Genomic DNA, 17493 nt, shown 5'->3' on the forward strand with positions numbered 1-17493 from the left:
AGCTTTTCCATCCTTTCTATGAGCTACCCGTACCCTCCCCAGAAATTCCTTTTTTGTTCGTTGATCACTAAGAATCAGTGTCTGTTACTTTATCTGCAGGAGCCCTGACTAATGCCTGAGTGGACCAACAAGTACTGGTTAAGTCCTTACTACAGGTCTTCCCTGGGTCAGCTGTTGTACAGATCACAGAGAGGCCTAAGGCAAACTTCCTGCCCTCCAGCTGCTTCAATCTCAGATAGAAACGCAACAGTAACAATTTTATCCTGTGCCCTCCTATGCAGGTTCTAAGCAGAAGCAAGCCTGACCAGGGTGGACTACAATGGGAGGAGAAAAAGGCTTCTTGGAGAACACAGCACATGAGCTGGGCAGGACCTTGGGGGAGAGGTCACTGTTGTGGACACTTTCTGGGCATCTGCCCATCCCACAGTCCCTTCTTCAAAAATTGTCCCTCTCCACCTGAGCAGTGGGCCCATTGGTGGGACGGAGTGTCTGCACCCTCATCTATGTTTAGAGAACTCCACACTGCATGGGTTCTGGTGGAAGGTGGGGTCCATTTCCTAATACAACGCTGCACAGGCCAGATACTCATATTCTCATCACCCAGTGGCAATGGGGTGTCTGCTCATGACTTCAGCTCAACCAATCAGACACTCCCACTGGGACATTTCCTCTGCAGCTGGGGAGGCACAAGAAGCAGGGGCAAGAGAATCCATTCCAGCGGCGCCTGGGTAGCTCAGTCGGTTAAGCGTCTGCCTTCGGTTCAGGTTGTGATCCCGGGGTTCTGGGATGGAGCCCGGAGTCTGGCTCTCTGCTCAGCGGGAAGCCTGCTTCTCCCTCTGCTTGCCGCTCTGCCGACTTGTGCTCTCTTTCTGCCAAATAAATAAAAATGTATTTTTTAAGATTTTATTTATTTATTTGACAGCCAGCCAGAGAGGGAACATAAACAAGGGGAGAGGGAACATAAACAAGGGGAGAGGGAGAAGCAGGCTTCCCGCCGGGCAGAGAGCCGGATGCGGGGCTCAATCCCAGGACACCAGCACCACGACCCCAGCCGAAGGCAGACGCTTAACGACTGAGCCACCCAGGCACCCCTAAAATCTTTTTTTTTTTTTTTAAAGAGAGAAACTCCATTCTGGCTGGGGGGACTGAGGGGGGCACACCCACTGCCCAGGGGAATGGTGGTTGCAAAGCCAGCGAGCCGTGTCGCCGTTGATAGGGGTGCAAACTGTCCAGTCCAGCAGATCCCAACAAAACCACTGCAGTGATGTCATTGCGACTGTGGTTCCAGCTGCTTATCCTCTCCTGTCCCGGCTTGTTTCCCAAGCCTGAAAGCTCTGTGATCTAATCTACATCTGTTCCGTAAGTTTATTTTCCGCTCACATCTGTTTTCATTGTTTGCACTAAAGACCCCTGCCTCCCTGCCCACAGATGATTGGACCAGGGCAGACACCTGACTCACAACAGACCAATCAGATTATGTCTCCCGACCCAGCTTCTGTTGGTCGCGCGGAAAGCCCGGGGGGGCCTGGGTGCAGGTGGGCAGGAGAGAAAGGACAGCAGGAAGCGAGAATCAAGTAGACACACAGAGAGAAGCTGCACCTGATGCCAGAGAGACTGGCTCCTGACGCTTTCCAGTTCCTGGTCCTAGTTCCTCGTGTCGCCTGACTCCATTTCCACCACTTGGGTTCCCCGAGTTGGCCCTGCATCCATACATTAAGATTGAACCATATGAAATTGTTGTTTTTAAAGGTCAAGAAGAGCAAATATTAGCAATTATGTATGGTTCAACCTAATACGTCCCCCCTTTTGGCCTAGCCTAGCTCAAGTGGGTTTCTTTATTTGCAACCTGAAGTGCTGTGTCTACAACAGTCAGACATTCCATCAACTCAGTAATAGAGCGGAACCGGCAGACACAGCAGAAACAGAAAATAAGGGTTTTCCTGTCTGCCGAATACTGTCTCCAGCGAGGAGGCTGCCCTGCAGACCGAAGGCTATAGGACTCCCCATCTCATCTCCAGTACCCTCTCTGAGGTCACTGTCCTGTGCTGGTTTGTCTGTTTATTTGAGAGAGAGGGAGTGAGCAGGGGGAGGGGCAGAGGGAGAGAATCCTCCCGCAGACTCCCCGCTGAGTGCGGAGCCCGTGTTGCTTTGCATCCCAGGGCCTTGAGATCATGACCTGAGCAGGAATCAAGAGGCAGCTGCTAAACCAACTGAGCCACCCAGGCACCACCTGTACTGGTTTATGACCCATGAATATCTTTTTTTTTTTTTAAAGATTTTATTTATTTTTTAAGTAATCTCAGCATCCACAGTGGGATTCGAATTTACAATCCCAAGATCAAGAATTGCTTGCTCTGCCCAGTGAGCCACCCAGGTGCCACTAAATTCCTATTTTAAAGGCTCAAAAATTTTTAGTAACTTATTCAAAGGTACACAACTGAAATTGAAGAGCGGGGATTTGACCCCAGGTCTTTGTGGGACTTAAACTCACATTTTTACTTCACTGATCTTTTTTTTTCTAAGATTTTATTTATTTATTTGACAGAGAGAGACACAGTGAGAGAGGGAACACAGGAGGGGGAGTGGGAGAGGGAGAAGCAGGCTTCCTGCTGAGCAGGGAGCCCGATGCGGGGCTCGATCCCAGGACCCCAGGATCATGACCTGAGCCGAAGGCAGACGCTTAACGACTAAGCCACCCAGGGGCCCCTTCACTGATCTTTTTAATAAATTCTCCTGGCCTTTCTGATCAGAGCTTATGTTACAAATTATAGACCAGATTAGTGGCCTTTCACTTTTGGGGAGGCCCCCTTGGAACACCTGATGAAAGCCATGGACCCACTCCAGAACATTCATAGATGTGTACAAAATGTTGCCTTCTGGCTTGGTTCACAGACCTCTATGAAGCTCACTTTCTGCCATAAATCTCATGACCCATGAACCTCTCCCAGAACCTCAGCCCCATCCCACCTGCTTCAAATAATACTATTCATATTAACTCATGGTCTTCAATAATGCTTTTGTTTTCTCCACATCATGGAGTCTCCCACTCATTTATGTACTTTTTCCTACCTAACCTAATTGTCCAACAATAAGGACTGGTTGGACAAGTTGTATCACAAAGTGATACATCCATACTGTGGATTATTATATGGTCACTAAAGTGATGGCTGGGGCTGGAGTGGACTTGGGTGGTGGGAAGTGATGAGGGAAGGACTGCTGAGTGTTCAAAACCTAGCTGAGGGACGACCATGATTTTGCTGTGGTGTCGCCCTCCCTTCCCCTGCACTGGGTCTTTTCTTCTGGTTGTAGTCAGCAGTCCTGGAGATGGGAGGTGGAAAGACAATTTGGGGGGCGGGTTTCAAGGATGGGGCCTAGGAAGCCAAAGTAACCAATGAACATTGAGGGTCCTGGTAGAGGAAGTGATGCATTGATGGGCTGGATAAGAAAGGAAGTGAGGCTAAAATTAGGGGGTGGAATGGGGCAAAGGGGATGATCTGGGAGGCTGGAGCTTCATTTATTGGGGTGGGGACTGTTTTCTTTTGCTGTGTATTGCTGCTCCCTAACACATAGCCTGGTGCTCAGGAAATGTATACTGAATGAAATAATTAACGAATGCATGGGTCATGACTCTGACATTAGAACCAAAGACTGACATTCTGCTTTCATCAGAGATCTGGCAGGATCCACAGTGGTGTTAAGCACCCTTCAGGTCAGAGAGAACTGAGTTCAGATCCAAGCGTCATCAACAACAAACTGTGTGACCTTGGACAAGTCATCTAACCTTTCTGAGCCTAGACTTTCTTTTCTGTAAATAGGGATAATAACAGCTCTTTGGGAAGTTCGCGGTGCCATGTGTCAAACACTCAGCATGGTGTCTGGCACTTTGAGATCACTCTCTAAGTACTGCAGGAGCAATAGTGATCTCCAAGAATCGGTTGGTTCTGGAGGCTGCATCCAAACTAAATTGCTGCATTTAGTTAGAAGACATGAGGGAAGGGACCCAAAGCCAGACTGTCATCTCTGCTTACCACCTGAGTGTGACACTTCTGAACCTCCATTTCTTCATCTATGTAGTGGGGGATAATATCAGGACCTATCTAACCAATTGGTTGGGAGAACTGAGTGCTAATTCCTGTAAAACATTTAGCACATTGCAGATTTGGAATAGATGTTGGCCCCTGAGATTCCTTATCAACTGAACTGGAGCAGCCAAGGGAGGAGGAGGCTTTGTTGAGGGCTGAAGACCAGAGGTTTGGGACATGTTAAGTTTGAGATGGCATAAGACGTGAGGTGGAGCTATTGGGTAGTCAGTTGGACATAAGTCTCCAGGGGAGGTCTGAGATGAGAAAACAGTTGGAGAGGCATCCGCATAGAGATGGTCTTTAAAGCCTTGGACAGGGTGAGCTCACCAGGGGAGTGAGCGCTCCGAGAACAGACAAGAATGAAGACCACACTCTGGGGCTTGTGACACTTAGCAAAGAGGGAGGTGATTGTGACTGCAAAGCTGGTGACCAGACACAGCAGTGTTGAAGCTACACAGCTGACCTGCCCTGGTGACATTTACCTAACACTCTTTTATCCACAGGCAACCCTCAGACGTATTGCAGGTTCCGTCCCAGACCACCACGAGTCAAGTGAAGTTTCCGGTTTCCTAGTGCATATAAAAGTTATGTTTACACTATGCTGTCGTCTACCAAGTGTGCAGTAGCGGCTGTCTGAAAAAACAACATTTTATTGCTAAAAATGCTAACCATCATCAGAGCTTCCAGTGAGTCATAATTACTGAACACAGCTCACCATCACAAATATAATGGTCATGAAAAAGTTTGAAATATTGCTAGACTTAATTACCAAAATGTGATACAGAGACACAAAGTGAACAAATGCTGTTGGAAAAATAGGACCAGGGTAGACTTGCTTGACACAGGGTTTTGTAAAAAAAAAAAAGCAGCATCTGCAAAGCAGAATAAAGCAAAGCACAACAAAATGAGGTACTCCAGGCCCTGTGAAAAATGCTTTACAGAAATTAACTTATTTATTTATTTGTTTGAGAGAGAGAGTACAAGCTGGGGGAGTGGCAGGCAGACGGGGGAGCAGGCTTCCCACTGAGCAGGGAGCCCGATGCGGGACTCGATCCCAGGACCCTGGGATCATGACCTGAGCCGAAGGCAGCCACTTAACTGACTGAGCCACCCAGGCGCCCAGAAATTAACTTATTTAATTAACTCATGAGAAAACAGAAACACAGGAAGATAAATGACTTGCCCAAGGTCACCCAGCCAGTGAGTGGCAGATCTGAGATTCAAACTCTGGCCTCCGGGTCTCAGAGTCTCCATCACTTCTGCTTCAAATTGTGGGTTAACAAAGTACTGACTGGGTGTTCCAAGGGAATGCTGAATTTCTTAGCCTCTGACTCCTGAGAGCAGAGCTAGGAAAATCATCAAGAAATAAATTGCCCTCAGAGATCCCATTTAGCCTTGACACTCTAGGATCAACCCCAAGTAGCATTTCAGATTTTTTGTTGAGGAAAGAAGAGGAAGGAGGTTTGGTTAAGGTATGTGTAACCCTGATCAATCACTTACTCCAGGTAAGGTGCTAGAAGGTCCTGGGGTGGGGAGGTTAGGAGGAGGGCTTCTCCTCCAACCGTGGACTAAAGCACCTGCATTTCTCACTCCCTAGGCTAGTTACTCTCAGAATAATGGTGGCTGATTTGAGGCTGGAGCCAGAGTCCAGGTGGGAAGTTGGGGTGGCCCAGGGGCATGCATTAGCCTTGGGGCTCCTCTTGATCTCCACCGGGGTAGAGTCGCTCTGTTAGTTCAATTGCCCCATAAAACCTCACTGTGATATGGAGGCAGTTTGAGTTCATTTACCCCTCTTGGAAGGTCCTCAATGAGTGCCTGAACAAACAGGTGGACCCCAGCTGAAGAGGGAAAGGGGCAGGGCATGGGTGGGAGGAGGGATGGAGGGTCAGATGCGCTCATAAACTCCAGTGAAGGGAAAAGGAGCGCCGCTGAGTCAGGCGTCCCGCTGCCAATGTCGTCCTGTCCCACACCCCCACCACACCTGTCCTGCCTTTGATGCTGACCTTGGATGAGTAGCTATTGAGGAGAAAACAGTTCTGACAACGCAGAAGGAAGTCAATGGGAAAGGAAGTTAAGTGGGGCCCCAGAGAGGCTGTCTGGTCCATCCTGCGGCTCTTTTCCACGTCCCCTGGCCTGGAGCTTCTCAGGGTAACTGCGGCACGAGCACTGGGAGCATAGCAAATGCAGATTCCAGGGCCCCACACCCAAGCCAGAACTTCTGGGGGTCAGAGCCCAGGAATTTCTATTTTTCACAAGCCTTCCTTTCTTGCAACCTCAGCAGCGTATGTTGAAGACCGTGCTGTAAAGAACACAACCTCAGGGCGCCTGGGTGGCTCAGTCGGTTAAGCGTCAGACTCTTGATTTCGGCTCAGGTCATGGTCTTGGGGTCCTGGGATTAAGCCCCTGCCCCATGCTCAGTGGGGAGTCTGCTTCTCTCCTTCTCCCCCTCTCTCTGCCCTTCCCCCCACCTCAAATCAATCAATCTTTAAAAACAAAATGTTCCAGATCCCATAACTTTGTGATTCCATCCTGGGGTTTTAGTTCAAGGAAATGCTTTCTAAAAAATCATATAAGGAAACTCACTGTGGTCTCACATTTAATGGGGTAAGCTGGGCCCCACCAAAGGTCCAACAGTAAACATTATACATCCATTTCTAATAATAAACATGGCAGCTTTATGGAAACATGGGACTGTGTTTTCAAACTAATGCTGAGCAAAGAGAGTGGAGTATTGCATTTACATAGTGATTATAGCTCTTATTTATCTGCCATAATTAGGGTCAGTGAGAAAGAAAACAAGGATGAGAGAGGAGACAGAAGAGCGAAAGAGGGAGGAAGAAAGTAGAAAAAAAATAACACTTACTGAGTTAGGGCGATGGGTTATGGAGGATTTTTGGAAATGTCTTTAAACGCTATTGACAGTTGTTGTGGTACTAAGTAGGAACTCCACACAGGGGCTCTGTGGCTTTGGGCAAGTTACTTCTCTGAAGCCCTGGTTCCTCCTTGGCAAAATGGGGAAAATGACTCTTACTTCATAGAATCTTTTTGAAGAATAAATGAGATAATGTGTGTAACACACTTAGCAGCATGCCCAGTGCATAATAAACACCTGATAAATGTTAGCTTAATTATAGCTGTTGTTCTGCCGTCATTAGCATCAGAGAGGGGAATCCTCACGTGCTCTAGGTAGGAGCGGACAGTGCTGGAGACCCTCGGACAGGCCGCAGAGTAACAGATGTAAACATAAATACAAAACCTCTTTGTTCCAGGGATTTCATGTCTAGAAATTCATCCTTAGTCAATAATCTGACATGTGTACTGAGGTGTGAAAGAGAAGGTTTATCTCAGCTTTCCAACCAGGGCCCAGCAGAATGGCTCCCGCGAAGAAGCGTGGCCGGAAGGGCCGTTCTGCCACCAACGAGGTAGTGACCAGAGAACATACCATCACCATTCACAAGCACATCCTAGCGTGAGTTTCAGGAAGCGTGCCCCTAGGGCACTCAAAGAGATCTGGAAATTTGCCATGAAAGAGATGGGAGCTCCAGATGTGTGTATTCACACCAGGTTCAACAAGACTGTCTGGGCCAAAGGAATAAGGAATGTTCCATTCCGTCTCCATGTGAGGTTGTCCAGAAAACACCGCGAGGATGAAGAATCACCAAACAAGCTCTATATGGTGGTTACCTAAGTACCTGTCACCACTTTTGAAAATCTATGGACAGTTAATGTAGATAAGAACTAATTGCTGATTGTAAAGGTCTAAGACTGAAAAAAAAAATGTTTATCTCAGAGTTATTTGTCATAGAAAAAGTTTAGAAAAATAACCTGAAGATCAAGTTATACTGTTACATAACATGTACATAATGTTTATATAACAATAGTTATGTAAATTACAGCATACAGACAATAGACTATGAACGTTCTGGAGCTATTAAAAGGGGTATGATTTACCTTTATGTCATGATACAGACATGTACCCATATCATTATATAAAAACGAGGTTACAGGGGTGCCTGGGAGGTTCAGTCGGTTAAGCATCTGCTTAATCATCAGGTTATAATCCTGGGGTCCTGGGATCGAGCCCCACACTGGGTTCCTTGCTCAGCGGGGAGTCTGCTTCTCCCTCTCCCTCTGCTTGCGGCTCCGATTGTGCTCTCTCTCAAAATAAATAAATAAAATTTAAAAAAAAACCCTCAGTTACAGAACAATATAGTCTCATTTATAGAAGAAGTATATGTATATGCTTTAAGTTTAGAAGGATAGACACAAACTATTAAGGGCCATCTCTGCCAAGTGACAGGACTGTTACTTGCTCTGAGTTATGAAATGTTAATATATATAACTTATCAGAAAACCCGTGATAATGATAATGATGATGAGGATGTGGGTGTGGGTATGTGTGTGTGTTTATGGTTTTTTAAAAAAATAAGACCCCTGGCAGGAGTAAAGAATTCCAAGACTGGAGACTGAACACTGGCAAAATGGGGCAAAGTGGGTTTCACCTGCTCAGAAATCACTCAGTCCCAGATCTGTGGTGAGTTCTGCTTTAGATAGAAATGATGAGGATTCAAAAAGAAAGAAAGAAATGATCGGGATTCACGAAGAGCTGATTCTGGAAAAGGAGACCGACTTGCAGAAATTTCCATAATTAATAATAAGAAAAAGGAGAGTCCTCAGTCTGATCCGGGGAGCAATCCCACAAGACAGGCGGGACAGGACCTGGATGTCTGGGGTCTGAACGCCCCCCCTCCTGGTTGTGAGCTTCGAACAACACACACTCCACCGAGCTCCTGGCCTGCGCCCGGCCTGTGGTGGGTCTTCAGTGCCCCTGGCAGCCCTGCTCCAAGCTGCCCCCTGGGCCCCCGGACTGCTGCTTCACTTGCTGGCATTATCCACACCCTGCTTCTGTCTCTTCTCCTTCAAGTGCTCTTTGCTGCAGTCAAACTCATTTTTCCTTCCATCATGACCCTTCCCACCTTCATCACACTGTTCCCTCATCCTAGAGTATTGTCTCCCTATATTCCCCGCCTTCTCCAACCTCTGTTTCTCTAAACATACAAGTCCTATGGTTCCTTCCAAACCAGCATCAAATGCCATCTCCTATGCAAAGATATCCCGGCCCCCAGCTGCCCCCCTGCTCCTTCTCTGTGCCCAGGCCACGCATCTGCATTTGTCTAGGAACTTGTCACATCCTGCCTGCACAAGGGTTCTCTGCAGGCCTGTGTTTCATCTCCGGACTAGACTGGAAGCTCTTTGGGGGGAGGGTGTATGTCTCATTCATCCGTGTGGCCTCGGGGCCAGCCCCGCATGCAGCAGGTGCTTGATGCGCTTTGGTCGACGAATGGGGGGGTGAACAAGTAAATAAGGGGTGAGGCGAGCATGGCTGGAGGACAGAGCAAGGACGAAGGGAGGGAGGGAGGGCAGAGGCGGCTGAGACCTCGGACGCTCTGGCATTGCCATCGCCCTTGCTGGGAGTGGCAAAGGGCCTGCAGCCAGCACTCCCCCAGGTGAATAACCTCAGGGCTCTGCTCCGCTGGGTCCTGCCCCCGTCATAAAACAGGCAACGCTTCCTCTTCAGGGCTGGAGGGGGAGGTGGAGTGACTTAGGGGCCGAGCCCCAGCGTGTGGCAGAGTTTATAAGCTGGGGCACCGGGCCCCTCAGCACCACAACCCTTCTTCCTCATCCCCCTGCCCTCCGGCCTCCGGCTCTCCCAGCAGCATGGCCTTCAGTGGCAAGTACGAGTTCGAGAGTGACAAGAATTACAACGAGTTCATGAAGAGCCTTGGTGAGTGAGTGCACGAGGTCCCCTTCCCTGGGCTAGTTTGTCACAGCCAGCTTGGGGCCACCAACCCAAACTCCTTGAGGCCCAGAGAAGCTGAGTTACTAGTCCAGAGTCACACAGCCAGTAGATGGTGAGGTGCAGGCTTGATTGGCTTATTCATTCATTCAAGACATATACTGAACACCTGCTATAGGTAAGGGCCAGCCCGACGTTCCTGATGGGGTGCCTCAGCATGATGTGCCCAAGGTCACACTGTAAATTAGGGGCAGAGATCATTAGCACCCAGGACCCAGTGATGAGATGATGAGTGGTGCCCGGGGAGAGATGACCAAGGGGTTACTATAGAGGCCAGGTTTGACAAGCCATGCACTCATTTGGCCATTCAACAAACGCGGGCCTCTTACTGCGCTAGGAACTGTGGGCCGAGATCAGTGATGCCGCTCCTCTTCACTGCTCCATTTGCAGCACCGATTGTGAGGAACCCATGGGACAGTGGCCCTGACAGTCCCGCAGAAATCTTGGGGCACGCTCTAAGTCGGAGGGAGTGCCATTGTCAAGAGTCAGAGGACGGCCCCGGGGGACCTGAGAGGCCCTGAGAGCAGGGGCCTTGGGGAGACAAGAGCCCTTCTGAGTCCATTATTGGGAGTGGCCCTGAAGGGACAGTGACTTGGCTTCACCTCCAACGGTCTCGTGTGGAATTGGAAGGGCTCCAGTGTCCGTGGTAGATCTGGTTCAGCTGTTAGCCTCCACGGAGGTGCTGGGAGGCCCCTTTCCTGCTCTGGGTCTTGCCTGCCTCATCTGTGAAACAGCAGTGTTCGAAGGCAGGCTCGCTGGTCCCATTCATCCTGGGGCTTGGTGAGCTTGGCCGCGTCCGTCGTGTTTGTGTTTTGGTGCTATCAGAATCAGAAGAGCAGCTAGTACTTAATGTCAGTTACATGCCAGGAGTTTTATGAGACACAACCACTTTAACTTCCTCCTCACAACAGCCTTGTGAAATGGGCCTTATTACCCCCATTTTGTTGATGGGAACACTGGGGCTCAGAGAGGTAGTGACGCATCCCAGCTCATGGTTCATGGTAGAACTGGGATTTGTGCTCCTAACCATCGGGCTAGCCAGCCACCAGGGAGGAAAGGCTTCTCCCAGAGCCACAGGTTGTAAGCAGCTCTTACATGCCGCTCTACTCGTCCCTGGGCCAGGGCTCCCCAGCGATGCTATCGAAAAGGGCCGAAACTTCAAGACTGTCACGGAGGTGCAGCAGGACGGGCAGAACTTCACCTGGTCCCAGCACTACCCGGACGGCCGCTCCATGACCAACAAGTTCACCATCGGCAAGGAGTGTGACATGGAGACCATGGGGGGCAAGAAGTTCAAGGTGAGAGGCCACTGGCCGCCCCGCCCTCCTTCCCCAAGCCTCTGGCTAACTTCTTGGTCTCAAGCATGTCCCCTGGGGCTGCACCCCAAGCTGAGGCTCAGTTCTAGAGTCCAGCCTCCAGCCTTAAGCGCTTGAGTTACTCAGCAAGTTAATCACTCCGGGTTCTTAATGCTACAGTCAATAACAGACACTGTAACGAAACTGTTAAAAATTGTTAACACTTGCACTTAATATATCCCAGACACCTGCTGAATACTTCACACATGTTACTGCAGTGAATCCTACGAAGTCGCAACAGTTACTATCCCATTTTACAGATGAGGGAGTTAGGCTGAGCCATGGGGTTCGGCGGCTTGCCGGGTCACACAGCACAGGCAGACCTCCACACCCAGGCAGCCTGGCTTCAGAGAGCATAACCATTTGCTCGGGCTGCCTTCCAGTGTAGCCTAGAGAAGCTCAGCCCTAGAATCGGACTCGCATGGGTTCGAAACTGCAATCTTACATAAGAAAGAAGTGAAAGGTGACTGTCCTCTCCTACCCAGCCTGTTCCCGCAGATCTTCCACCAATTCTGGGTCCCCTCTATCGCCCCCAGGCATGACCATGACTACTCTGCTCCTTAGGCTGCCACAGTAGAGAATAAGTGGTCCTAATGTTCATCTTCTGTCACTCGTGGATTTTAACAATTTAACAGTTTCTCAGGATCTTGTTCTGTGTCAGCACAGATCGATTTGTCTTATTGTTTTTATTGCTTGCACAGCATCTTTTAGTATGGAAATGCTATCATTCCTTTCACACTCCCTGCTCGATAGATATTGAAGTTACTTACCGGTGGAGAGTCCGGACGGCTATTTAGGTTGTTTACAGTTACAAACAATGCTGCAGTCCACATTCTGCATGACATCATCATCATCCTAACAATGAGGATCATAACCCAATCCACAGTTAACAAGGAGCACTCATCCTGGGCCGGGCACTGTTCTAAGCACTTTCCATATGTCCTAAGAAATCCTTCAATCCTCATAAGAACTCTCAAGGAGGTACAGTTACGACCCTCATTTTAGAGGTGAGAAAGCTGAGGCACAGCAAGGTTGAGTGACTTGTGCGTGTTGTCTGTACCTGTGGATCTATGTCATCTCGTATCTCCAAGGCCAGTTAAATCCCAGAGGGGACTGCTGTGGGGGCTGCGGGTAGCCCTTCCTCCCTCGGGGGCTGGCTTGCGTTTGGGGGCCTCTGCTGGCTCAGGTTCAGTGTTATGCTTCGCTTCCAGGCCACCGTGCACATGGAGGGTGGGAAGATTGCGGTGGAGTTCCCCAACTATCGCCAGACCTCGGAGATCGTGGGCGACAAGCTGGTGGAGGTGAGTGTCCTGCTGGTTCCTGGGACAATGATGAGGACACTTTCCTGCCTCCAGCCCTGGCTCTCGGGGCACTTCCCACGTGCCAGGCTCTGTGCTGAGCGCCTGGGGGACATCGTCTCGTTCGACCTTCACGATCACCTGCTAGGTAGGGCTTTTTCTCTGCATCTTCCAGGTGAGGACACTGAGGTGCTGGGAGCTGAGTGGTTAGCTGGAGGGCACCTAGCTTCTCTGAGAGTGCTGGGGACTGGCGCTCGGCAGGGACTCTGCCGCCTCAGGGGCCCAAGCGTGGAAGCCCCTGGGACCCTCCCCAGAGTTTAAATGAAGGGGGGAGTCCGGGTGGGCCCCGCAAGGGCAGCCACCATGCTGTTCCACCTCCCCAAGGGACTTCAGGCCCTTCCTGCTAGATCTTCTGATTTTTCAAGAGAAGCTGGAACTTTGCACTTCTCTGTGAAACCTCCAGACTACTAAATGCTGGCAGTGAATTAAACCTTTTAAAAAAGGCTGGCAGGGCTAACACACACATCTGCGGCTGGACCCTTCCCACACTTGGTGCTCTATAACCACAGATTGGAGGTGCTGCTCTCACTTCACATCCCTTCTGTTTCTTCCCCTGGGGCTCCAGAATTTTCCCCAGGTGAAAGAAATGGATGTGAAGTTAAAAGCAAAAAGTAGGCTCTTTCACACTTCATTCTCCCTTTGTGAGCCCATGTCCTGGGCCAGAGCTCCCTGGGGTCCAGTCTACCCTCCCCAAGGTTCTCCAGAAGGGAAGTGATGAGGGAGGTAGGGTTTGCCACCTCCTTGCTCCCCTCTTCTCCTCTCTCTCTCCCCCTCTTGTTTCCTTGTTTTCCTCATCCCAAACCCAGTCTAGAGGCCCAAGAGACTCAGTGACCTCCCATTATTCCCATTTTACAGAGAGGCCATTGAGGCTCAGAGAGAACAAGTCACTTGTCCAAAGCCCCACAGCTAGTTCGTGGTGGAGGCAGGTCCCACTGGCTGACTTCTAGACTAGGCTCTCTGCCAGCTCTGCCCAGGCCAGTGGGTCTTTAATTAAAAACAACAACAAACACACACACACACACACAAAACTAAAAATAAAGAGATGCACAGTATTTAAAAAATATATATATAAAAGAACAAAATTGACTATCCATTTTTTCCTGGATAGAAATTGACCTCTTAGAAAATCTGATAAAAGCTCTGGCCACATTTTTACATTAAATGTCAGCCAGTGGGTTCTGACTCCCAGAAGCAAAGCTCACGGCCTGTGAGGTGTGTGGGGAGCACCCAGGGTAGGAGAACCAGAAGCAGGTTTGTGCCCAACAGGAGGATCAATCTTCCCAAACTGAACAATCCTGTTTCCTGATGCCTAGAGGCTCCTGACCAGGGTTGTCAGAATCACCCTGGACACCTCTGTCCTTTTCCACCAACAGGGAGTGCATTAGGTGGGCATGCCTCCTCCCTCTCCAGGCCAACACCAGCACCCCTCGCCATGCTCTCATCATCACCTAGACCAAGGCCTAGCCTCCTCCCTGCTCGCAGCTCTCTCTCTACTCCATCTTGCTCCAGGTGCAAATCACACATCACTTCACACTGCCGCCCTTGACAGAACTGCTCACAAAGATGACATTTGCCACCCACCCACTTCCTGTGAGAAGGCTGCCTCCTCTGCTGGCTATCAGGACCAACTCACGATACTCGCATGCCCCCTGACAGTGGGTCTCGAGGCCCTCGAGCCCAGGACATAGGACAGCACCTTCACTGAACAGCACCCCCTGCCTGCCTTCCCCCGGGGCAGGGACTCTATCACCAAGCACAGGTGTCCCATAAATGCTGTGTGGTGCAGAGGCTGAGTGTGGCCTCTAGATCTTAAAGGGGTTACTTGACTCCTCTAGACTTCAGTGTTCTCATCTGTACAATGGGTACAACCCTACTGTGTCGTTGGGAGAATTAAATGGGGTAACACAAAGGAAGTGCCTGGAGTAGGTGAATTTCAGTGGACAGATGGAAGGTTACAATACGAAGAGCCACATCAGCCCTAACATCTGTTTAGCACTTTTGCCATACTGAGTCTACACAGGGGCTTGCATAACAAATTGGGAAACTGAGGCTCAGAGAACGGGTGCAACCTGCTCACTTCCGCTCAGGGCTGGGACTAGAGGCCTGTCTTCCCCCAGCTGTGCTCCATCTCACTTAGGGGTCCCTGCACTGACTCCCTCTGTTCTGGCTGCTTCTTTCAGATCTCCACCATCGGAGGCGTGACCTATGAGCGTGTGAGCAAGAGGCTGGCCTGAGCAACCAGGCATGGTTCTTGTGGGGGGTGGGGGCACAGAGCCACCAGGAAAGCTGGGATAAGAACAGACATTCTGGGGCACCTGGGTGGCTCAGTCGTTAAGTGTCTGCCTTCGGCTCAGGTCATGATCCCAGGGTCCTGGGATCGAGTCCCACATCGGGCTCCCTCCTTGGGGGGAAGCCTGCTTCTCCCTCTCCCACCCCTGCTGCTTGTGTTCCTGCTCTCGCTATCTCTGTCTCTGTCAAATAAATAAATAAAATCTTAAAAAAAAAAAAAAAGAACATTCTGTTTGTCCAAACCTCTTTGTCTTTGTTTTTATTTTCTGGTGTTTTGGGCAGTTTCTAGCTGGGTAGGGGTGGGAAAGGCCCAAGGATAGCTACACAGGCCAAACCTTGGCCCTGAGACCCCTGTGGGCTCTGCAACATGGCAGAGGGAGGCTTGAATGTGGACTGCAATACTCCCGGCCCCCTGGTGTTCGAGAAGCACGGTGGCCACATTTCCGTGCACCCTTGCCCCACCTTGCCACCCACCTCTCTGTGGGTAGAGACACAGGGCTCCTTTAACACACCGACTCTCATGTGGGCCACCGGACAGGTGTATCAGATGGTGGGTAGGAGGAGTGGCACTTCCAGGAGAGGGCCCTGCGGCTGGGCTCCAAGGCTGGCAGATGAAGGAGGAAGACAGGACTTGGCCAGAAAGGTGTTTTGGCATGGCCGTGGCTCTGCTGTTAATTGGCTGTGGAAGCATCCTTCTGGGCCTCAGTTTAACCACTGGTACAACAGGGGGCCAGGAGGACCAATGAGGGACTGAGGAGAAATGAGAGAGTATTATATGGCAAAGGGGCCATGGGAGTGACAAGAAGGACAAGAAGGGCCTGGGACGTCCCAATTTGGACAGCGATGCCTGGGAGAAACTGTGAGGGGCTTTGGCTGGCCGGGGAAGGTGGCTGGGAGGGTCATTCTGACCTCCTAATGGGTGCCTGGAGCCGAGTCCAGGATCCTGAGGCAGCCTTTGGGTAATCCCTGTGTGATTATTTGTCTCTCCAGGGCATGGGAGTGGGCGGGGTGGGGGGGGGGGGGGGGGGGGGGGGGGTGGCAGCTTGCTCCCTGGCTAGATAATCCCTAACCCAGAGCACCGAACAGTCCTTTTTTCCATTCTCCTTCCTCCTTGGCAAGGACCCCACCCTGCCTTCTTACCCCATATTTTTCTGTCTGACAATTCACTTATTTTTGCTGCAATGGAAACTTTAGACCACTTCTATATTTCAACATCATTTGCCATAAGTAGATGAAAACTATCAAAAAAGCCAAAGCTGAACAACAGCTAGATCCTATTGCCTGCCCAAAGCCCCGAGCCTGTGGCGTCCCTAAGTGAAGACAGAGATGTAACAGACACAGCAGCATTCAATGGGCCACACTGTCCTTGGCAAAACCAAAATTACTGCAAGGCTACTGAAAAGAGAACGTACTGCTATGAGAGCCGATTATCTAAATTACCTTGAATGCCCAAGTCCCAGATACGGGGCATTAGAAATAAGGTTTGCTCAGTGCCTTGCACAGGGTCTAGCACACAGCAGTGCTACCTGACCCAAGGCCCTTCCAGCCCGTGTAATGAACAACCTTTCACTGTCACAGGCCATCCTCAGCCTGAACAGGTGGCACGGGCCAGCTTACAGGCTGCTCCCTCCTGCCTCCTCCCACATTCTGCCCTGAAACTTGTTTATCTTCCCAAGAACAGCACTCAGCCTCCCCCCAACCCCCCACCAAGCCAGGACCCCGTGCATTCCATCGTTTTGCCAAGACTTATTGCTAATTAAGTGAACTAGGTAAGCATTAAATTAAACTAGCAGTGTTGCTGTTTCCCCTCCAGACTGAATAATTACTCATAATGAGCTTGGATAATAAGTCTCTAAATAACAGAGAGTTAACCATAATTAGGCTGAAAATTGAGAGATTGAGAGAAAGAGGGAGGAGGAGGAAGGGAGAGGAGAGAGAAGAGAGGAAAGGGGGAGGGGAGAGAGGGAGGCGGGGAGAGGGTGAAGGAGGAGGAGGGAGAGGAGAGGAGAGGAGAGAGACTGTTTTTACTTTGGCAACTGATTCAAGGACAAATTCAAATTGTTAGCAGGGGAGAAATTCTTAAGCCAGTCTTGTTATAGAGTCACAGACGCATAGAATAGCAGGACCTCGGAGCTCAACTAGTTTGAACTCTCTATTTCACAGATATGGAAACAGCGGCTCAGAGAGGGGAAGACATTTGCCCACGGTCACACGGCAGAGAGGGTCTCTGAGAATAATGTGGGTTTGGGTATCGCCACCTGATGGAGGCCACAGCTTCTCAGTCCAGCTTATGGGGGGTGGATGGAGTAAGGGGAGCTGGAGTAAAGCATCCATTTTGCTGGCATCTTGGCAGGGAGGCTTCCTCAGCTGGTAGAAGGGACAGGGGTTAAGAGCTTTGACGCTGAGGACACGTTGTTGCCAGGGTTTGAATCCCTCTTCCACTGCCTAGAAGCTGTGTCCCCTTGGGGTAAGTTCACCCATTCCTCTGAGCCAGTTTCCTCACCTGAAAGTGGGGATAATAATTGTACTTACCTAGAGAGCTGTGATGCTAC

At 50.1% G+C, this 17493-nt stretch overlaps 1 protein-coding gene across 2 annotated transcripts; it reads left to right on the forward strand.

Annotated features, from left to right (window-relative positions):
* The first annotated feature begins 1572 nt into the window (after window positions 1-1572).
* FABP6 (fatty acid binding protein 6) lies at window positions 1573-14954 on the forward strand. 2 transcript variants are annotated; one of them, XM_032403467.1, is made up of 5 exons: window positions 1573-1594; window positions 9790-9867; window positions 11062-11237; window positions 12506-12595; window positions 14833-14886. In XM_032403467.1, the coding sequence occupies exons 2-5, from the start codon at window positions 9801-9803 to the stop codon at window positions 14884-14886; spliced, it is 387 nt and encodes a 128-aa protein (XP_032259358.1). In that variant the 5' UTR covers window positions 1573-1594; window positions 9790-9800. The 2 variants fall into 2 exon arrangements, with proteins under 2 accessions (XP_032259358.1, XP_032259357.1); XM_032403466.1 differs by lacking the exon at window positions 1573-1594 and having other exon boundaries at window positions 9717-9867; window positions 14833-14954.
* Window positions 14955-17493: the final 2539 nt, after the last annotated feature.

This window comes from Phoca vitulina, unplaced genomic scaffold, assembly GCF_004348235.1.
Source record: "Phoca vitulina isolate PV1807 unplaced genomic scaffold, GSC_HSeal_1.0 scaffold6, whole genome shotgun sequence".
In the NCBI taxonomy this organism is placed as follows: domain Eukaryota; kingdom Metazoa; phylum Chordata; class Mammalia; order Carnivora; family Phocidae; genus Phoca; species Phoca vitulina.

What these genes read in the sequence shown, in the direction of transcription:
- FABP6 (XM_032403467.1), top strand. Translation starts at nt 9,801, where the DNA reads ATGGCCTTCAGTGGCAAGTACGAGTTCGAGAGTGACAAGAATTACAAC. An exon ending in CGAGTTCATGAAGAGCCTTG is followed by an intron (nt 9,868 to 11,061) that starts GTGAGTGAGTGC and finishes TCCCTGGGCCAG; the next exon opens with GGCTCCCCAGCGATGCTATC. An exon ending in TGGGGGGCAAGAAGTTCAAG is followed by an intron (nt 11,238 to 12,505) that starts GTGAGAGGCCAC and finishes CTTCGCTTCCAG; the next exon opens with GCCACCGTGCACATGGAGGG.